At 42.6% G+C, this 23,661-nt stretch overlaps 1 protein-coding gene across 4 annotated transcripts in view; it reads left to right on the plus strand.

Annotated features, from left to right (window-relative positions):
• The window catches only part of LOC126194957 (uncharacterized), a 233,260-nt gene that overhangs the window by 46,108 nt on the left and 163,491 nt on the right, over positions 1-23,661 (plus strand). For all 4 annotated transcript variants that reach the window (XM_049933347.1, XM_049933349.1, XM_049933346.1 and 1 more), the window contains exon 2: positions 20,730-20,971. In XM_049933347.1, coding sequence (XP_049789304.1) covers positions 20,748-20,971 — 224 coding nt within the window. In that variant the 5' untranslated portion in view covers positions 20,730-20,747. The remainder of the gene's footprint in view (positions 1-20,729; positions 20,972-23,661) is intronic.

Consider the following 23,661-nt stretch of genomic DNA (forward strand, 5'->3'; position numbering starts at 1 on the left):
GGCAGTCTTTTGAAGCGATACAAGCCAAGATGCGTGTTAACCACTAAGACGCGCTGGGATTCTTCGTCCACAGGTATCTGCAAGTACGCATCTGCTAGGTCCAATTTTGAAAAATTTTTTTCCGGGCACAGTTTGTCAAAAAGATCTTCCGGGCGGGGCAAAGGAAAAGTAGCAGTCACAAGTTGTGGATTCACAGTGGCCTTGAAGTCCACGCAAAGTCTCAGTTTTCCGGAAGGTTTTGGCAAAATGACTAAGGGTGAGGCCCAGAGAGAAGCCTGCACACGTTCAATTACACCTTGAGATTCTAATTCGGCTAATGTTCTTGCGACCTCATCACGCAATGCGTGGGGAACATTGCGCGCTCTGAAAAATTTTGGTTGCGCGTTATCTTTCAGTTCCAAATGCGCTTCATAGTTCTTAGCGCAACCAAGGCCCGGTGCAAAGATGTCTGCAAATTCTTCACAAAGACTAGAAACACTGGCGGACGGCACAGTCTGATTCACTGATAGGACCTGATTTACTATAGACATATTAAACAATTGAAACAAATCTAAACCAAACAAGTTCACTGCACTAGAGGAACGAAGAACATAAAATGACACAAGTTTTGTCTGTCCCTTGTATGTGGCAAGAAGGCTGCACTGTCCTAACACAGGTATATGCTGTCCTGAGTAACTAGTTAACGTAACATTTGCGGCACGCAATGGCGGGGCGCCCAGTTGTTTGTACGTGTCGTGATTGAGCAAGGAAACAGCAGCTCCGGTATCGAGCTGGAATGGGATCACTTTTCCTACAAAGTCTAAGTCCACAAAAAGTTTATTGTCTTGTTGACGACAAGAGCGACTGTCGCGTGCAATTTGAACGGAGACAGGTACAGAAGCACTTGCGACTTTACGGGATTTCCGGCGACGTCGACGCACACTTTGGGTGGGACGAACACAGTCACTGTTAGCTAAAGTGTCACTGGATGGGTGGGAATGAACTACATTAATGTCCATGGGCGAAGGTCCACGAGCCTGATTGTCCTGGGTTCGATTCCGGCGCGAAGCAAAAGGCCTGGAATTATTGTGATTGTCCGATCTTAACTTTTTCTGGCAAACACTTTGTACATGTCCTTTCTTGTGACAGTAAAAGCAAATAGCTTGGCGTGACGGGCAATTTTCACGCGAATGTCTAGTTGCACACCGCGGGCAAGATTTCACTGCATTTGCTTGCTTACGCGGCGCACGTGGTTGCAAGCTAGGCGGCCGCAGCGAAGTCGGGCGCGAGGGCCGCTTAGCGTCCCGTGCAGCGGGCCCGGCGGGCCGATAAATGTGACACACTGCTGGCGAAGTTTCAAATGATGCCTGAGCAAAGTCAAGTGTGTCTTGCCTGTCCAATATGTCTATCACTTGTTGCAGGGAGGGATTAACTAGTTTCAAAATCTGTTCCCTTATGCGAACATCAGAAACGTTCTGTGCAATTGCATCACGCACCATAGTATCTGAATATGGGAGGCCACATTCACAGGCAAACGCGCAGTCTCTAGTAAGGCCTTGCAAAGTTGCTACCCACTCCCTGTTAGTCTGACCGGCGGTACGTTTTGTACGAAAAAACGTATACCGTTTTGCAACAACATTAACTGTTTCTTTGAAATAGGCATCTAAAGCCGACAAAATTTCCTCGTAGGTCAGAGTTGCTACGTCGCGTCGGGGAAACAATTTCACTATCACCCGGTAGGTAGACACACCGACACAAGAAAGCAAAAACGGCTGCCGCTCTTTACCTTGAATTCCATAAGCAGTGAGGTGGAAGTTGAACTGATCGGCCCACTCAGTCCAGCTCTCGTTATGGGCCTCAAAGGGCCTAAATGGCGGTGCGACAGCGTTGTGTGGCTGCGGTAGCGATGAAACGGCTGCCGCCGCATCGGTTTGCAGCGCACGTTGACCCTGGACGAGCTGTCCAAGGGCTTCCAATAACGCCTGCGTCTGCTGATTCTGCAAGCGAAAAAATTCGGACAGTACATCTGGAGAATGCGGCGAAGCCATGACACAAGCAAATTAGAGCAAGTATAACACAAAGACTGCAACGTGGGCGCGGCATCCCATCCTCGTCGCCAAAATATTGTTGTGTCGATTCCCTAAGGTCTCGACACAATGAGTGGCTAGGTGCACGCGAAACTAACGCAGACGGGCGTAAATTCTGAAACAGGAGACTGGATGAAAACTATAAAGAAAAGAAGAGAGATTTTAATATACTTAACTTTAATGTAGTCTTGTTCTTGTTGAAATACATCTCTTGCATAGTAGTAAGCAATTAGCAATGATACACATGGCGCCTTGCTAGGTAGTAGCGATGGACTAGCTGAAGGCTATTTAATCTGTCTCTCGGCAAATGAGAGGAAGACGTGATACGTCTTGTCGCAAGCTATGTCGTCCGTACAACTGGGGCGAGGTCAAGTCCGTGTCTTGTGACATGCCCTGTGGTGGCGCTACGTTTGCGAATACACAGTGGCGACACGCGGGTCCGACATGTACTACAGGACCGCGGCCGATTTAAGTTACCACCTAGCAAGTGTGGTGTCTAGCGGTGACACCACACTATAACCATTTCGTGTTACTCGACTCTCTCTCACAACAAGCAGCTCAGACTATGTGCAAATCTCCCAAATATAGGTAGACCAGCTTGGGTATGATTGTTAGTGCTGCATGAGGTCCTCCACTAACTACTTCTACTCTGTGTACATAGTTCCATCTTGGCACCTCCAGTGCTGTGTACCCAGTATTGTGATTTGGATGGATCTCTTCCACAGCTCTAAGGAAAACTCTGACCCCAGAATACCCTTATTTTGTTTGATTCTCCATGTTTACCACAATTTGTCAGGCATTTACACAGATGGCTTGAAAGTCAACAATAGCGTTGGTTATGCTTCTGCACATTTAAGCAGGCACAAGAAGTATTCTGTGCTGAGTGCAAGCAGTGTATGCACTGCAGAGCTAGTTACCAAATCATGAAACTGCAGTACGTTAAAACTATCCCAGCAAAAGACCTTGTTTGTACCAATACCACAAGCTTCTTAAAAGGCAGTGCTACCCCAGAAAGTTTTTGGCTACTGACATCCAGTCTATCTCCACATCCCAAATACTTGTGTATGGTAGGATAGCATCTGACAAGTCATTCCTGATGGTAAGTGGATTTTATAACAAAATTCGATGTAACTCAGTGCATGGTGCCAGGGTTGCATGTGGTGTCAGTAGCTCTCACTGCGGTGTGCGCCCCAAGTGACCTGAAGCTATTTTCTTCCTTTTTACTGTCACACTTTTTAAAAAGTTTTATGTACATGTTTTATTTATGTAATTGTTTAAGCTAATTTGTACTCTGAGATGTACAGTCATCATTTTATCACCCCATTTTAGTCCCACTGACTACAGTTTCCCTTCTTGGCTGATCCCTCGGTGATCGGCTACAGTTTTAGCGGCCTGAATTTTATCTCACTTCAAACCATTTGACTTAATTACTGCCATGCACCTTTTCAACCATGACAACAAAGTCACAGACCCTGGAGCTGACTGTTCTCCTTTTCTCTTTTCACATAGCCATACATGAATTTTCAGTGCAACAAGGGACTAATAACCAACTTGTTTAATCCCTTTAAACCCATAATCACCATTGTTATCACGATCATCATCATTCATCATAGTTTCAAAAAGGACACCTTATCATTATCTTTGTGAAATGCTGCCATTATTTAAGCTTGCAGACATAATTCACAAATGTTTTATTGAAAAAGCCTGGTTTGCTGCAGTTTAGATCACAAATTCTGTAGTAACCACATAATACACAAAACCGATCAAAGTGACACAAACATGCCTTCGTTCATTTATTCAATCATAAACCTCTGAACAATAAAGGAAATAAGCCTCTTGGGGCTCCATACGTAACAAGACAAAAGAATCATCAGAAGGTGCAACATCAGCGAGACACAGAACAACTGATGTAGGTGGTACAAACTAAAAGAACATAGTGAGAGTTAGTTAGCACTGCTCCGTGTATACATAGGTGAGAGTTGCTGGTAGATGTTCGGTGGAGACAGTGTCGTGTGCAGACTTCCTACAGGTGGTCTCTAGTGGCAAGCCTGCACTGATACATTTGGCAATTGATTTAAGTACACACACGCGTGGTGACACTACAGTCGGCATATTCACACGCACATGCACTAATAGCAGTCTCCCTCATGCCCAGGGGGCACCCAGGCTGGGCGGGCACCAGAGAATAGGACTGATACGGCTGCGCGTGAGGATGTTGAACCCACATGGTGCCCGACAGTGGTAGCAGGGAGGAGGGTGCCTTCGTCTTCTCTGTATCATCATCATCAGCAGCAGCAGATGCAGCCGCCGCCGCCTTAGCAGGCAGGTGCCAGTTTGGAGTAGACGGAGCTGCATCCACTGGTGACGATGGCTTAGGTGATGATGGCAAGGGGCCAGTGGAGGTGGCCCAGCCAAACAGCTGGCCTGAGGCCGGAGACTGACCAGCACCCAGTACAAGGAAGCTTGAACCCCAGTGGGTCACATGTGAAGACGGCAGCCAATGGCATGTGGGCATTTCCATGGCAGGTGATGACAGGCTCAAAGCAGAGGGCAGCAGGACAGGCTGCAGCAATGTTGGAAGCTTCCAGCGGCGAGCTGGGGCACAAATGACCAAAGTGGTGCGCCACCACCCTTTCAGCCATAAGGTCGTCACAGCCAGTGTCCCTGGCATTGGGCAACAGTGGCCGGAATCGAGTTGGGCCAGTGACTGAACCCTTGCGCCCACATCGGCGATTGCAGCACGAAGCAACCAGCAGGTGCAACGCAAGCTGCGGAAGGTGGGGGAGCGTGCATCCTGCTGACCGTGAAGTGACTCAGCCGGGCTCAGGTCCTGCCCCCATAGGCATGAAACAATAGGTGCTCAAAAAACAAAGAAAGATGTCATCCGGTGAAGAATCCACAACAAACTTTTTCTTTTAGGACTTGAACATACACACTAGTCGTACTGCCTTGTCGTTTGATTGGGGGTAGAATGGCAGAGTTGTAAAGTAACAAATGTCTTAACAGGAACAAAACAATTTGAAAGGTGAGAGTTATAAACTGGGGTCCATTATTGGAAACTACGCCAAAAGTCAATCTATCAGTAGGGAAAAAAATCTAAAGAGCATACGAATTGTGATCTCGAGAGATATCAGTGAACTCTGGAGGATGTAGGGAAACTGGGAAAATATGTCCGAAACCAAGAGCCAATAGGTAATTCAAGAAGGGACCCACAAAGTCTCTGGGAAAGCGTTCTCTTGTCTGATGTGGAGCGGACCAGTGGAACAGACACACGGTGGGAGCTGCCTGTTGTCAGACAACCTCTCACGGGCCACGACAAACCAGCCAATTTTGCCATCAATCCCTGGCCTAAAAAGACGTATTAAATCAACAGTTTAGTGTGCAAAACTCCCCAATGGCCTTGGTGGAGAAGGCGTAGAACCTCATACTGTAACTCTGCAGAAATGACTACTATGGGAGAGAGGTCATCCATGGACAACTATAAAACACTGTCAAAAACAGGGGGGCCATACCATAAGGAAAAATAGTTGCTCAGGGGGTCCAAAGCCCAACCCAGTGGTTTATCTGGCCAGCTCTGTTGAACAAAGTGAGCCACCTGCCAGAAAACTGTGTTGATGGCAATGGCAGCTGCTATGTGTGAGCTCATAATTGGGAAACCATTGACCACAGCCTGTGTTTCAGTATCAAGATAGAAGCAATGCAGTTCTTCATGATCAAAGTCTGGATCAGGCCCCACAGGAAGGCGGGGCCGCATTGGTATGTTTAAACATAGGTCGAAAGTGGATATTGTAATTAAAAAAAGACAAGAATAGTGCCCAGCATTGCAGGCGGTGTGCTACCTTATCAGACAAGGAAGTGTAAGGGTTAAACAAGGAAACCAAGGTTTTATGACCATTAATAAAGCGTAACTTGGAGCAATACAAAGAAACATAAAATTTCTGGAGAACATAGACTACGGCAAGAGCCTCCTTTTTCCAACTGAGAGTAACATTAGAGATGAAAGCTACAGGTCATTCAGAGCTGTCGGCGTATTGGTGTGCTAGGGCCATGACGAGGCCATACTGTGAAGCATCAGTCTCCAAAACTGTGCTGGTCCAGAGAGAACGTAGCTAAACCAGGGCCCAAGAGTAGTTTGGATTTGAAGATTTGAAAAGCACATTCGCGATCCAGTCTCCAGCAAAAAAGTACATTCTTGCGTAACAAGGTATTCAGCAGGTTGGCCAATGTGACTGTCCCTCCAGGAATTTATGGTAGTTGGCTATCTTTCCTAGGAAGGCCTGACGGAGTTCCATTGTGAACAAGGGTGAGAGATAGACATAGCAGTAGAGATGTGGTCTGGCAGAGGGCGAACCCCATCCTATGAGACCTCGAACCCCAAATAAACAATTGATAGTTGAAAAAACTGAGATTTTGCAAGATGTCACCATGTATTTCAAAGAATATGAGCAGAAAAAATTGTAGCACATGCTTTATTTCCAAAAACTAGTCCATAAACTCCTCAGTCAGTGTTTCCAGTTAAGAATACAGTACCTGATCAGACACAAGGTGAACTGCATTGGTGATAGGAAATCTAAATGAAATGTGTCCATCCTGGTCAAATTCTCAACACAGGCATCAGCAACCACCAAAATGTAATGGAATGAACCACTGACTTGTAAAAGGCAGATGCCATAAATTTTCCCAACAGCACAATGCTCTGTTTGTTATAATTGACCAACTTCCGTGTGACCAGTGTCAATAGCGGTAAGCCAAAACTCCACATAGGTTAGAGAATTCAATAGTCACCGCAGCACCTGTGTTGACCTGTAGCCAGAGCACTTTGCGAAAAACACTTAACTCGACAAACAATTTGGTAGAAGTCACAAGCATTAGAGTTACAAAGTTTACTTCCATGTCCATATCCTGAGCAATGTTTAGCGAATAACACAGTGAAGCGATGTGGCCTTTCTTCTGGCAAGCATTACAAGTAGCCCAGCACGTAGGGCATGCGGAATGTCCGTATTGGAAAAAACAGAAAGGATAAGACGAAAACAGAACACTGACCCTTGGGCTGCAGTGGTTGCGGCTGCTTGGACGAGTCTTGGTAAGCTCGGTGCGGGATCGCATGTTTACCGCTGCTACTGCCACTTCCTCATGCAAGCTGCCTGTCATTTCCGCGGACACATCTTGTGACTCTACTGCCACATTGCCTCACACTTCAGTTTGGTCACCCACTGGCCGAGAAACTTCAAAAGATTGTACTATTTGCAAAACTTCTATCAGTGGGGTGAGTTTTCACAGAGTAAAGTCTTCTCACATACTTTCTTGTCCAGATCTGAACAGATAATTGTGTTGTGCACCATAGAGTCTGCATAAGAGTCATTGTCAGCATCAGTAATGAATTGACACATATGGCTGAGTGTGTGAAGCTTGGCTGCCCAGGCTCTGTATGACTGGTGTGATCTCTTGCAGCATCGGTAGAATTCAACTCTCACTGCTATGATATGCCTTCATTTGGACGGTAGTTGGGCAATAATTTGCACATGTTATTAAAAGTAAGAACTGCTGGTTCTTGCAAAGGGGCAAGTTGGGACAGTAGTTGGTATACCCTAGGTGTAATCTGTGAGAGGAATAAGGCTTTGAACCAATTCAAGTCTGTCATACCAAAACCCAAAAAATACTATCAGAGTCTCTTTTCGTAAGCTTCCCAGTCCTTGGCTGAATCATCATATAGAGGAAAGGTAGGTTGGACAGACCTGTGGAACAGTACCCTGTCTGTCAGTGGAAGCTGACAGAGCGGTCACCGCCGAAGTAAGCTCTTCAATCAGGGCCAGTAGCATGTCACCCATAATGGGTAAACCTGATGAAATCATACTTAAAGACTGCATATGCGGAAACCATTCCAAACTCGTTGGCAGTTTTGTAGTAACCAAGTAATACATGAAACTGATCCAAGTAACAGAAATGTTGTTTTACTCATAAACCTCAGGACAGTAAAGGAAGTACATCTCTCATGACTCCACACTTAACAAGACAAAAGAATCATCAGAAGGTGCAACATATGTGTTACATGGAACAACTGATGTGAGCAGTACAAACTAAAATAACATAGTGAGAGTAAGTTAGCACTGCTCCATGTGTGTGTATGTGTGAGTCGCTGGTAGAGACCCAACGGAGACAGTGCTGAATGAGATTTTCACTCTGCAGCGGAGTGTGCGCTGATATGAAACTTCCTGGCAGATTAAAACTGTGAGCCCGACCGAGACTCGAACTCGGGACCTTTGCCTCCCGAGTTCGAGTCTCGGTCGGGCTCACAGTTTTAATCTGCAAGGAGACAGTGCTGTGTGCACACTTCCTATAGGTGATCTCTAGTGGCTGGCCCGCACTGATACAGTCGGCGGTTGATTTTAAGTACAAACCTGTGGTGACACTACAGTTGGCGCACTCGTACTCTCATATACTAGTAGCAGAATACAGCACATTCCATCATACAAAATGTACCTGAATGTTCAAAAAAATTTTATCTTGCAAATACACTGATATCTGTACCTATCCATGAGTAAGGGTATGCAATGCAAAAGTGTTAGTAATGTGTACTATCGCAGGTTAGCAAGCAGCATCAGCTGCTTGTCAACTGCTGAAAAAGATTCTCAGTTACTGCTTGTATTGAACCCACAGAAACATGGAATGTACATTTGGCATTCTCCATAAAGCAATTAACTGGCAAAAGTGTGCATTATTATTCATGATTGTTTTGATGAGAAAGATGGATACACATGCAAACACACAACAATTCTTAGTTACAGAAGATGTGCATACTGATGGAAAAAATACAAGGATGGCCAGCAGCAAACCACATTTAGGAATACTGTAGCTGATTACTTCTCAGATGTATCTGTTAAATGAGAAATAGCAAAAATATAAATTTTTGTGCGTCATTATACTTCACTGGAGCTCATTATTTCTGTTTGTATCTTTCGTGAAATAAACATTGACTCAGCTCTGCATGTAAATACTGTGTAAATACACTCCTGGAAATGGAAAAAAGAACACACTGACACCGGTGTGTCAGACCCACCATACTTGCTCCGGACACTGCGAGAGGGCTGTACAAGCAATGATCACATGCACGGCACAGCGGACACACCAGGAACCGCGGTGTTGGCCGTCGAATGGCGCTAGCTGCACAGCATTTGTGCACCGCCGCTGTCAGTGTCAGCCAGTTTGCCGTGGCATACGGAGCTCCATCGCAGTCTTTAACACTGGTAGCATGCCGCGACAGCGTGGACGTGAACCGTATGTGCAGTTGACGGACTTTGAGCGAGGGCGTATAGTGGGCATGCGGGAGGCCGGGTGGACGTACCGCCAAATTGCTCAACACGTGGGGCGTGAGGTCTCCACAGTACATCGATGTTGTCGCCAGTGGTCGGCGGAAGGTGCATGTGCCCGTCGACCTGGGACCGGACCGCAGCGACGCACGGATGCACGCCAAGACCGAAGGATCCTACGCAGTGCCGTAGGGGACCGCACCGCCACTTCCCAGCTAATTAGTTGCTCCTGGGGTATCGGCGAGGACCATTCGCAACCGTCTCCATGAAGCTGGGCTACGGTCCCGCACACCGTTAGGCCGTCTTCCGCTCACGCCCCAACATCGTGCAGCCCGCCTCCAGTGGTGTCGCAACAGGCATGAATGGAGGGACGAATGGAGACGTGTCGTCTTCAGCGATGAGAGTCGCTTCTGCCTTGGTGCCAGTGATGGTCGTATGCGTGTTTGGCGCCGTGCAGGTGAGCGCCACAATCAGGACTGCATACGACCGAGGCACACAGGGCCAACACCCGGCATCATGGTGTGGGGAGCGATCTCCTACACTGGCCGTACACCACTGGTGATCGTCGAGGGGACACTGAATAGTGCACGGTACATCCAAACCGTCATCGAACCCATCGTTCTACCATTCCTAGACCGGCAAGGGAACTTGCTGTTCCAACAGGACAATGCACGTCCGCATGTATCCCGTGCCACCCAACGTGCTCTAGAAGGTGTAAGTCAACTACCCTGGCCAGCAAGATCTCCGGATCTGTCCCCCATTGAGCGTGTTTGGGACTGGATGAAGCGTCGTCTCATGCAGTCTGCACGTCCAGCACGAACGCTGGTCCAACTGAGGCGCCAGGTGGAAATGGCATGGCAAGCTGTTCCACAGGACTACATCCAGCATCTCTACGATCGTCTCCATGGGAGAATAGCAGCCTGCATTGCTGCGAAAGGTGGATATACACTGTACTAGTGCCGACATTGTGCATGCTCTGTTGCCTGTGTCTATGTGCCTGTGGTTCTGTCAGTGTGATCATGTGATGTATCTGACCCCAGGAATGTGTCAATAAAGTTTCCCCTTCCTGGGACAATGAATTCACGGTGTTCTTATTTCAATTTCCAGGAGTGTACCTCATGTGTTTCATGTTTAATGATATACTCAGTCACAAGAAGCAACGCTATTCCAAGCAGAAATTCATACTCATTCCATGATAAGCTGTAATAAAGTTGAATACCAATTCTGTCAAAACCTACTAACATGAACTTCTCTATTAAATGCAAAAAAGTATGAAAAATGGATGAGATCTAAAATAAAGTAGAATACGAACAGTATACTTATAATGCATTTAAGTCGAGCATTTCGGGCACAGATTCGTAGGCGAGAACAAATGTCCACAAATGCTATGCGACAAAACCAGCTTCTGTTTCATATAAAACTTTGTCCACACCATACACACTTGCATACCATACCGTTACTCTGCTTCCTCTGGCACAGCTATTTCATAACCGGCTACGAGCGACGCGGCCCTATGGGATTCGCGCACAGGATTGGTTGGTCTTCATGTTTTCCATCACGGTTGGAGCAGATTTCCGCCTTGGCTCCTCCGGAGACCCAGACTTATTTTAGATTTGACTAAGTTTAAGAAAGATAGTACACCAGATTTTACATTCCAATCTAAGTTTTTTAACATTTTAGATGTGCAACATGGTTTTACCATCATTTACACTGATGGCTCCAAACAGGAGAATGTCCTTGGCTGTTCTGTAGTGTTCCCTGATCATGTTACCCGGATTCGCTTCCATGATGAATATACCGTTTTCGCAGCGGAGCTCCACGCTATCCTGAAGGCACTGGAGCGGATGAATCATGTTCGGGGCAATCGATTTCTCCTCTGCTCCGATTCTCTTAGTACCTTACAATCATTGCAGAATCTTTACCCAACTGAAGAGATGGTCCAGCTGATATATGACCAACTGTACTCGCTCCAATGGCGGGGTAAGGAGATGTCCTTCTGCTGGGTGCCTGGTCATGTAGGAATATGGGGCAATGAACAGGCCGATCGGGCTGCCGAGGAGGCCTGCAGAGAACAGGACGTGGTCCAGTGTCCTATTCCCGTGCAGTCTGTAATTTCTGCATTCCACAAGAAGTACATGGAGTTGTAGGAGGAGGAATGGCTGGCAGTGACGGCCAATAAACTGTGGTTGGTGAAGTCAACAACTTGGCCGTGGCGTTCCTCCTGCTGGTTGCTCAGGTGGGAAGAAGTGACCCTCACGCGTCTTCGGATTGGGCACTGCCCTCTCACACATGGCTTTCTATTTCGGCGGGAGGATCCCCCATTTTGTGATGCTTTTGGTGTGCACATCTCTGTCTGCCACATTTTAACAGACTGCATTTTATACCGTGATGCAAGGGCGGAAGCACAAGTTGATGGCGATCTGCTCTGTGTTTTAGCTAATGATGAGACATGTGTGTCTAGGGTTTTGAAGTTTGGTGATGTGTCTGGACTCTGGCCTAAACTTTTAGGCTGGAGGCTTTAGTGTATTGCAAAGTGGCTGGCTCCTCCCTTTTTTCCTTGCGGTCAGCCAGCCGCCTCCATTTGCTATATTGTTTTAGCTCCCTCTACTACTTTCTTCCTGTGTTGTCCATGTTTTACTGCTGACGGCATGCTTCGTCCCACGCTTCGGTGTGGGTAGGCACATATTTTTCCAAGCTTGTTACCCATGTTTTACGTTCTGTTTTATCTTACTGTTCTGAGTATTTTCTTGACACCTGTCTCAATTTGTTACTGAGCAGGCACTGAAGACCTTGCCATCGTGCGCCCATACAACCCTCTCCATCACCACCACCATCTGTTTCATATGAAACAGAAACAAATATGAAATCATTTACTTCACCTAATATTGCAGATGCAAGCAAAAATCAGTCAGAATATGAGTAACATTTTATTCATAATGCAAAATGAAACATGCAGTACACACGCCTGGTCATAATCAGGAACATAATACTGTGACAACAGCCTCTGTTGTGAACAAAACCAAAACCGATATGGAAGACTTAAGAGAGATAATAGGTTGATAAACTTGCAGCACTCAAAGTGTTCAGGCAGCAAACCAAATTTGTGTTACTGAAAGTGCCTATGTGAGTTTCACCTGCATGCCCCCACTCCCCCTTGTTGACCCTCTCTCATTCCCCACTCCTTTAATTGCCAGGAAGTGGCAAGCCAAGTAACCTCGTAGATTAGAGGAAAGTGGGATCATTCTATCTATACTGTAATAACACATAATAAAATGTTGAACTTTTCATAGCCATATTCATAGCTTGCGTAAATTTGTGTTTCAGTTCTGAGAAGGCCTCTGTGTATGTGATGGAATTCTCTCCTGCATTCATTCTTTGATCTCTGCATATTTATCAAAGTAGCACATCAATAAATGCCTCAGTTATAAAAATAAAAAATATATATTCAGTGTTGTCAAAGCAGTGGATTAGTCCCCATAGTAATTGGTTGTGCATACTGAATTGTAATAAACTGCATTGTGGGGTTGTAATTTGCGGTAAACAGGTGATAGTTATTCCCCGTATCAGAAGTTTTTTATTTAGAGTTAAGTTACGGCAATTCTAATTGTCAGTAGGTGAAGGGTATGTGTATTCCATTAACCTTCTTGGTATACAGGGTGTTTGGAAATACCTGTTACAAACTCCTAGGACTTGTAGAAGGGAGTGAGAATAGGAACCCATGTCCAGAAACATACTCTTTCTGTTTAAGACACTTTCAGTTCAGATGTTTCATTCACCCACTTCTGCTTGAGAAATTGAGTTAGCCATGATGCAGTAGAATTATTAGGTAACAATTCAAAAGGAAACTTAACAAAATATCCATTTATCACTTGAGCACATTTTTTGTTATTAACATTTAAACATTACATTCTGTATGTATAGTATGCTGGGCTCTTTTTTGTTATGTTTCATTTTGAACTGGCAGCTTTACTGTATGATTAAATGATGATGGCGTCCTCTTGGGTAAAATATTCCGGAGGTAAAATAGTCCCCCATTCGGATCTCCGGGCGGGGACTACTCAAGAGGACGTCGTTATCAGGAGGAAGAAAACTGGCATTCTACGGATCGGAGCGTGGAATGTCAGATCCCTTAATCGGGCAGGTAGGTTAGAAAATTTAAAAAGGGAAATGGATAGGTTAAAGTTAGATATAGTGGGAATTAGTGAAGTTCGGTGGCAGGAGGAACAAGACTTTTGGTCAGGTGATTACAGGGTTATAAATACAAAATCAAATAGGGGTAATGCAGGAGTAGGTTTAATAATGAATAAAAAAATAGGAGTGCGGGTTAGCTACTACAAACAGCATAGTGAACGCATTATTGTGGCCAAGATAGACACAAAGCCCATGCCTACTACAGTAGTACAAGTTTATATGCCAACTAGCTCTGCAGATGATGAAGAAATTGATGAAATGTATGACGAGATAAAAGAAATTATTCAGGTAGTGAAGGGAGACGAAAATTTAATAGTCATGGGTGACTGGAATTCGTCAGTAGGAAAAGGGAGAGAAGGAAACATAGTAGGTGAATATGGATTGGGGGGAAGAAATGAAAGAGGAAGCCGCCTTGTAGAATTTTGCACAGAGCATAACTTAATCATAGCTAACACTTGGTTCATAATCATAAAAGAAGGTTGTATACCTGGAAGAATCCTGGAGATACTAATAGGTATCAGATAGATTATATAATGGTAAGACAGAGATTTAGGAACCAGGTTTTAAATTGTAAGACATTTCCAGGGGCAGATGTGGATTCTGACCACAATCTATTGGTTATGAACTGCAGATTGAAACTGAAGAAATTGCAAAAATGTGGGAATTTAAGGAGATGGGACCTGGATAAACTGAAAGAACCAGAGGTTGTAGAGAGTTTCAGGGAGAGCATAAGGGAACAATTGACAGGAATGGGGGAAAGAAATACAGTAGAAGAAGAATGGGTAGCTCTGAGGGATGCAGTAGTGAAGGCAGCAGAGGATCAACTAGGTAAAAAGACGAGGGCTAATAGAAATCCTTGGGTAACAGAAGAAATATTGAATTTAATTGATGAAAGGAGAAAATATAAAAATGCAGTAAATGAAGCAGGCAAAAGGGAATACAAACGTCTCAAAAATGAGATCGACAGAAAGTGCAGAATGGCTAAGCAGGGATGGCTAGAGGACAAATGTAAGGATGTAGAGGCTTGTCTCACTAGGGGTAAGATAGATACTGCCTACAGGAAAATTAAAGAGACCTTTGGAGAGAAGAAAACCACTTGTATGAATATCAAGAGCTCAGATGGCAACCCAGTTCTAAGCAAAGAAGGGAAGGCAGAAAGGTGGAAGGAGTATATAGAGGGTTTATACAAGGGCGATGTACTTGAGGACAATATTATGGAAATGGAAGAGGATGTAAATGAAGATGAAATGGGAGATAAGATACTGCGTGAAGAGTTTGACAGAGCACTGAAAGACCTGAGTCGAAACAAGGCCCCGGGAGTAGACAACATTCCATTAGAATTACTGATGGCCTTGGGAGAGCCAGTCCTGACAAAACTCTACCATCTGGTGAGCAAAATGTATGAGACAGGCGAAATACCCTCAGACTTCAAGAAGAATATAATAATTCCAATCCCAAAGAAAGCAGGTGTTGACAGATGCGAAAATTACCGAACTATCAGTTTAATAAGTCACAGCTGCAAAATACTAACGCGAATTCTTTACAGACGAATGGAAAAACTGGTAGAAGTGGACCTCGGGGAAGATCAGTTTGGATTCCGTAGAAATGTTGGAACACGTGAGGCAATACTGACCTTACGACTTATCTTAGAAGAAAGATTAAGAAAAGGCAAACCTACGTTTCTAGCATTTGTAGACTTAGAGAAAGCTTTTGACAACGTTAACTGGAATACTCTCTTTCAAATTCTGAAGGTGGCAGGGGTAAAATACAGGGAGCGAAAGGCTATTTACAATTTGTACAGAAACCAGATGGCAGTTATAAGAGTCGAGGGGCATGAAAGGGAAGCAGTGGTTGGGAAAGGAGTGAGACAGGGTTGTAGCCTCTCCCCGATTTTATTCAATCTGTATATTGAGCAAGCAGTAAAGGAAACAAAAGAAAAATTCGGAGTAGGTATTAAAATTCATGGAGAAGAAGTAAAAACTTTGAGGTTCGCCGATGACATTGTAATTCTGTCAGAGACAGCAAAGGACTTGGAAGAGCAGTTGAACGGAATGGACAGTGTCTTGAAAGGAGGATATACGATGAACATCAACAAAAGCAAAACGAGGATAATGGAATGTAGTCAAATTAAATCGGGTGATGCTGAGGGGATTAGATTAGGAAATGAGACACTTAAAGTAGTAAAGGAGTTTTGCTATTTAGGGAGCAAAATAACTGATGATGGTCGAAGTAGAGAGGATATAAAATGTAGACTGGCAATGGCAAGGAAATCGTTTCTGAAGAAGAGAAATTTGTTAACATCGAGTATAGATTTAAGTGTGAGGAAGTCGTTTCTGAAAGTATTTGTATGGAGTGTAGCCATGTATGGAAGTGAAACATGGACGATAACCAGTTTGGACAAGAAGAGAATAGAAGCTTTCGAAATGTGGTGCTACAGAAGAATGCTGAAGATAAGGTGGGTAGATCACGTAACTAATGAGGAGCTATTGAATAGGATTGGGGAGAAGAGAAGTTTGTGGCACAACTTGACTAGAAGAAGGGATCGGTTGGTAGGACATGTTTTGAGGCATCAAGGGATCACAAATTTAGCATTGGAGGGCAGCGTGGAGGGTAAAAATCGTAGAGGGAGACCAAGAGATGAATACACTAAGCAGATTCAGAAGGATGTAGGTTGCAGTAGGTACTGTGAGATGAAGAAGCTTGCACAGGATAGAGTAGCATGGAGAGCTGCATCAAACCAGTCTCAGGACTGAAGACCACAACAACAACAACCTAATAATTGTACTGTGCATGCCTAATCCAATCCTGAAGCAGAAGTGGACAAGTTAAACGTCTGAATTGAAACCACTGTAGAACAAATATGGTAAGTTTCTGGACATGGGTTCCTGTTCAAAATATTATGTACTGACCCCATCTACAAATCCTAGAAGTTTGTAATGAGTTTCCAAATGCCCTGAATGTTGCAGTCTTACTGTGAATTTTGTTTTTACTACAGCATACTTATTTTCAAGTGTAGTGCATGTACCAGTGCCCTTTATTAACTGTTCTCTCCCAGTACACATGTAAAATTCGGTGCACAGGATCTTACAGTTGAAGCCAAACATAGATTAAAGGCTATTTCACATAATATTGAAATCGCTGTTGATAAGTTTTAACTTTAAAATGTAGTAAGAAGCTTTTTATTCATCATAAGTTTGTACCTCTTCTTAAGAGACTTCATATTTCGTTGCTGAAAACAACCGGTATCATATTGTCTTTAAGTCTCGGTCAACTAAAGCAGGCATTATTATTATTATTTCTTTACTTTCTCAGACGTTAAGTCTGGTTAAGAATGGAAAGTGACGCGGACCTTGATCAAGCGTCACTTCCTATTAACTGTACGGTATGTGTTATATTGCATTTAGGAACTTTCGGGTAATTGAACATGTATCAATAATTACGGATTTCTGTTGTTGTATATATATGGTTGGATGTAGCTGTATTGCATTGATGTACTGGTGGATATTGTGTGGTATGACTCCTGTAGTTGATAGTATAATTGGTATGATGTCAACTTTATCCTGATGCCACATGTCTTTGACTTCCTCAGTCAGTTGGATGTATTTTTCAATTTTTTCTCCTGTTTTCTTCTGTATATTTGTTGTATTGGGTATGGATATTTCGATTAGTTGTGTTAATTTCTTCTTTTTATTGGTGAGTATGATGTCAGGTTTGTTATGTGGCGTTGTTTTATCTGTTATAATGGTTCTGTTCCAGTATAATTTGTATTCATCATTCTCCAGTACATTTTGTGGTGCATACTTGTATGTAGGAACTTGTTGTTTTAAAAGTTAATGTTGTAAGGCAAGTTGTTGATGTATTATTTTTGCGACATTGTCATGTCTTCTGGGGTATTCTGTATTTGCTAGTATTGTACATCCGCTTGTGATGTGATCTACTGTTTCTATTTGTTGTTTACAAAGTCTGCATTTATCTGTTGCAGTATTGGGATCTTTAATAATATGCTTGCTGTAATACCTGGTGTTTATTGTTTGATCCTGTATTGCAATCATGAATCCTTCTGTCTCACTGTATATATTGCCTTTTCTTAGCCATGTGTTGGATGCGTCTTGATCGATGTGTGGCTGTGTTAGATGATACGGGTGCTTGCCATGAAGTGTTTTCTTTTTCCAATTTACTTTCTTCGTATCTGTTGATGTTATGTGATCTAAAGGGTTGTAGAAGTGGTTATGAAACTGCAGTGGTGTAGCCGATGTATTTATATGAGTGATTGCCTTGTGTATTTTGCTAGTTTCTGCTCGTTCTAGAAAGAATTTTCTTAAATTGTCTACCTGTCCATAATGTAGGTTTTTTATGTCAATGAATCCCCTTCCTCCTTCCTTTCTGCTTAATGTGAATCTTTCTGTTGCTGAATGTATGTGATGTATTCTATATTTGTGGCATTGTGAACGTGTAAGTGTATTTAGTGCTTCTAGGTCTGTGTTACTCCATTTCACTACTCCAAATGAGTAGGTCAGTATTGGTATAGCATAAGTATTTATAGCTTTTGTCTTGTTTCTTGCTGTCAATTCTGTTTTCAGTATTTTTGTTAGTCTTTGTCTATATTTTTCTTTTAGTTCTTCTTTAATATTTGTATTATCTATTCCTATTTTTTGTCTGTATCCTAGGTATTTATAGGCATCTGTCTTTTCCATCGCTTCTATGCAGTCGCTGTGGTTATCAAGTATGTAATCTTCTTGTTTAGTGTGTTTTCCCTTGACTATGCTATTTTTCTTACATTTGTCTGTTCCAAAAGCCATATTTATATCATTGCTGAATACTTCTGTTATCTTTAATAATTGGTTGAGTTGTTGATTGGTTGCTGCCAGTAGTTTTAGATCATCCATGTATAGCAAATGTGTGATTTTGTGTGCGTATGTTCCAGTAATATTATATCCATAATTTGAATTATTTAGCATGTTGGATAGTGGGTTCAGAGCAAGACAGAACCAGAAGGGACTTAATGAGTCTCCTTGGTATATTCCACGCTTAATCTGTATTGGCTGTGATGTGATATTATCTGAATTTGTTTGGATATTAAGTGTGGTTTTCCAGTTTTTCATTACTATGTTTAGATACTGTACCAATTTAGGATCTACTTTGTATATTTCCAATATCTGTAGTAACCATGAGTGGGGTACACTATCAAAAGCTTTTTGGTAATCAATGTATGCGTAGTGTAGAGACCTTTGTTTAGTTTTAGCTTGATATGTCACCTCTGCATCTATTATCAGTTGCTCTTTACATCCTCGCGCTCCTTTGCAGCAGCCTTTTTGTTCTTCATTTATAATTTTGTTCTGTGTTGTATGTGTCATTAATTTCTGTGTAATGACTGAGTTAATATTTTGTAGATTGTTGGTAGGCATGTTATGGGGCGATATTTAGCTGGGTTTGCTGTGTCTGCTTGATCTTTAGGTTTCAGATAAGTTATTCCATGTGTAAGTGTAGCGGGGAATATGTATAGGTCTGCAATGTAACTGTTAAATAATTTAGTTAGATGTGAATGTGTTGAGGTGAACTTCTTTAGCCAGAAATTTGCTATTTTATCATTTCCAGGGGCTTTCCAGTTGTGCGTAGAATTAATTGCTCGGGTGACTTCATGTTGCAAAATTATCACTTCAGGCATTTGTGGTATCATCTTGTATTTATCTGTTTCTGCTTGTATCCACCGTGCATGCCTGTTATGTTGTACCGGGTTTGACCATATGCTGCTCCAGAAGTGTTCCATGTCTCTTATGTTTGGTGGATTGTCTATTTTTATGTGTGTGTTATCTATTGTTTGGTAAAATTTCTTTTGGTTTGTGTTGAATGTTTGGTTTTGTTTCCTTCTGTTTTCACTTTTTTTGTATCTTCTAAGTCGTTTCGCCAAAGCTTGTAATTTCTGCTTCTTTTCATCTAATTGCTCTATTGCTTCTTGTTGTGAGATTTTACCTAACCTTTTTCGTTTTTTGTCTGATATTTCATTTCTTATAAATTGTGTTAGCTGTCCGATGTCTTTTCTCAGTTTTTCTATTCTGATCTGTAGCCTGTGTTGCCATGCTGGTTTTGTGGGTTTCTTCTGTGTGTTGGTTGGTTCTGATCTCTGCCTAGTGTGTATATTTAGTGTAGTGAGTGCTCCTATATAAATCAGTAGTTGTAACTCTTCCATAGTTGTATTTTCATTTATTTTGTTGTGTAAGATTGTGTTGATAGTTTTTATTGTTGTTTCGACTTGTGGGCTATTTGGTGGTCTATGCAAGAATGGTCTAATGTCTGTATTTGTGTCTTTGTATTCTATATATGTCAACTGAAATTTTTCTTCTATATCTAACATGTGTGTCACTTCATGTTCTATTTGTGCTTGTTCTGGTGGCTGTCTTAAGATTTCGTTTTCCTCTGATTGTTTAATTGATGCGTGGTGTTCTTTGTTTGTTTGCTCTGGGATGTTTGAGTCCATTACTGTATTTTCTTCTTCTTCTAATTGCACATTATTTTGTTCCAGTATTTGTTGTACTTGTTGTTTGATGTTTTCTAATTCTGACTGGGGTATCCTGTTATTTTTTTTTATTACACGAATCTGATCAGCTAGACGTTGTTCTGTTAAAAATTTTAATTCTGGGTATCTGGTAATAAATGTTGTGTATACTTGTGATCTGTATCCAGTTGTGTTGGTTCCTAGGTTTGTTGCTTGGTAATAACAGAACATGAGGTGTCGATTAACTTCATCTGACCATCTCATCCTCTGTCTTTGTTTTCCTTCTAGGGTGGTTGCAGGAAGCATATCCTGCAAAACACCTCTATTTGGATTTAAATCATTTTCCAGTTGGCTAGCAGTGTCATTACCATTGTGGGCGGGCATAGGGTTCAAGCGCCGTCCCCGACCATGACGGCGCTTGTCCGAGGCTTCTTTAGTTCTGTCCTGAACCAAGTAATCACACTAAAAGGGGGGTTAGCCCTATTAGTGGTTTGTTCTTTTCGTCGCCTTTTACGACTGGCAGAACATACCGGAGGCCTATTCTTTTCCCGGGCCTCCACGGGGTTTATTATTATTATTATTATTATTATTATTAGTTGTAGTAGTAGTAGTAGTAGGAGGAGGAGGTTGAAAAATAAACATGTCATACTAATACTTTCCGACTGTTCACAGGAATCACATTTATCTTGAATGGATCAAGACGCCACTGTCTTCACCTTATGTTCAGCAGCTGTAAATGATGAGAATCATTTTAATTGTGAAGAAATAAATGGTCTTACTCCACTTAATGATACTTTTGCAGACTTGGATGAAAATAATAGTGACACTAACAGTCGCAATTGCTCAACTCCAGACATTCGCTACCCAGAAAATATTGGCAGTCACTTAGAAGTCATGGGCATTGAAAATACCTGGTAATTAACAATGTTTGTATGACCATTATATACCATTAAGTAATAGTTTTTATAAAGAATAAACATTCCAAGAAATGTATAAAGTCACCAGTTGCTAGTTTCATGGCATAATCAATCCACATGTACATCAGTGTGATTGCTCTGCATTCACATTTAAATTTTTGTTAGAGGGTTCAGAGAAACAATTTCAGACTATTTCTTGACCATTCCATTTTCAAATAGTTTGTGGGGAAAATGAAGACATAAATGTTTCCATATGACCTTCTATTTCTCTTATTTTATTACAATGGTTATTTTTCTCTATGTAGGTGGTATTCAATAAAAAAAAATTCGTATTTGGAGAAGAAAGTAAGTGATTGAAATTTTGTGAAGAAATATCATTGCAACAAAAAAATGCTTTTGTTTTAGCGACCGCCACCTTAGATTTGCATATCATATATGTTGTAACCCTATACAGTATGTGCGCATAATCAAACTTCAAGTGCCTCCATGGCTGGCCTAAAGAGGCCCACTTGCATCGGTGCAGACAGTACAGCATGGCACAGCAGGTGCTGGGCTGTGTGCCAACAGCCATACGTAAGCTGGCATGCCAGTCTAATATTTAGGTGACAGATGTACGATAATGTCCTTCTTATTTAAGTGTGTTAGTACATCCCTGCATGTGGAAACAGAATAAAAGTACTTTGGCTGGAATTCTGGTATTGTGGTGTGCAATGTTACAATATTTTTGGTTTCGAGAATGGGATTTTACTCCACATCTTCAGTTTCTCGGTTTGCTATGGCCAGTATGTCAATGAATGAAGTTTTGCAATATCTTGTTGAACAGCAGTGGCCCTCTCACCAGCCATCAGAAGTCTCTCTCCGAAGCACTAAGCAATTTGACTGCTCCGTTAACATGCCAGAGTTCACTGCCACTAACAAGACCCCCCACCATTTCCTCCGTATAATGATTCTATGAAAGATTGGGACACATCAGAAAAATTCCTTCTTCAACATTTCTGAGCTTATGGAGTCACCGACCTCAACGTTTGTAAGACTTTCTGTCATGGATTTCTCCTTGTGTTTATCACCTTTAGTGTCAGCTGGCTGCCCCTCAAGACCCTGCCAGTCTCTCTTTTGATGAAATGTCAGTTGGTCTCTGCTTATTACTGCAAACATACTGACGCTATTGCAGGTCACATTGAGTTCTCCTGTTGTCAAAAGTAGCCACATCAGTCATACAGAGCTTGTGCTACGGAACTTCAGTGTTAGCTGTCGTTGCCAGTTTGTTACTGACGCTCTCCAGGACTTGTATGCCGATTCAGTGGTTAGTGATTCTGTAATATGCTTGGCCCCTGATATAGAAATTCGAACATGCTTTACAATGTGAAAATCCCTCTCATAGAAGCTTTGTGAACATTGACCAGTTGTTTGTAGTATCTAGGGAAGCAGGATCTAAGATAGAGGCTTGATGTGATGTAGACACCATTGCTTCTCATCGTCGTCGCCGTCATTTAACTTTTTGACAGTTTTCTACTCCAGTAGTGTATAAATTAGTTGTTCGGTCTTTGACCTTTCTAGTGGTGTACGATGCCAACACTGAAAACTTATTTAGATTAGAAGCGTCAAAATTTTTGATATCTCTATTTTCGACAAATTGCGTCCGTTACTGGATAGAGTTCTATGCCAACAACTGGATGTACTCTGCTTGGAATTTTCCTCAATGTTTTCAGAATTTTTAGGGTGTGCTACCGATTTCAAGGTTCACATCACACTAGCTTTACAGGAGCAAGTCAAATCAGAACTCAATTGACTTATATCCTTGACTGTTTTCACATCTGTCTCCTCTAGTGAACGGTGTACTGTGTTGGTAATTGTTGCAAACCCTAACGGCAAACTTTGGCTCTGTGGTGATTTTAAACAGTCTGTAAATTCATGGACTGTTCTTGATACCCATCCCTTACCCCATCAGGATGATGAACTCGTAGCAAAGCTTTCCAGGGGTCAATATTTTTCCAAAAGGAGACTTGTCAGAAGACTACTTGCAACTGCCTTGGATGATGATTCCAAGCATATCCTCGTAGTGAATATCCTCTTCAGGCTACACCAATAATACTAGCACCTGCCATTCAGTGTAGCTAGTGCCCCTTCTACTTTCCAATGATTTTTGGAGTGAAACACAGCCTCTGTGCCAGGGTAAATGATATTGTGGTTTCTGGTTCCTCAGCAGATGAACACTTGAAAAAACCTTTGTGCCTTCTTCACTGTGTTACAGGCTGCTGGGACTGGCTGTAACATGGACAAATCTCATTTTTTTCATCCATCTGTCCTCAGTCTTGGTTTTGAAGTCTTGCGTGCTGACATCAAGCCTTTATGCCAGCATGTTGATACTGTTGTGACTTTGCTGCATCCTACCAATATCAAGGAGCTGCAGGCTACCAATGTCAAAGAGTTGCAGGCCTTTCTTGGAAAGACTGCATACTACCATAAATTTCTTCCTGATACAGCCACTGTGGCTCAGTCTCTTCATGCCCTCTTACGTAAAAGTGTTCCTTTTCTCTGGTCACCCACCTGTGAGCATGCTTTTACCCTGTTGAAAACAAAATTATGCTCATCACCTTGCTAGGTTACCTTCTAACCAGGCCAACATCTTGTTTTGGCCACAGACACCTCCCAGTATGGTCTTGGGACTGTTCTCACACACAAATACG

Source organism: Schistocerca nitens, chromosome 7, assembly GCF_023898315.1.
Source record: "Schistocerca nitens isolate TAMUIC-IGC-003100 chromosome 7, iqSchNite1.1, whole genome shotgun sequence".
NCBI lineage: Eukaryota > Metazoa > Arthropoda > Insecta > Orthoptera > Acrididae > Schistocerca > Schistocerca nitens.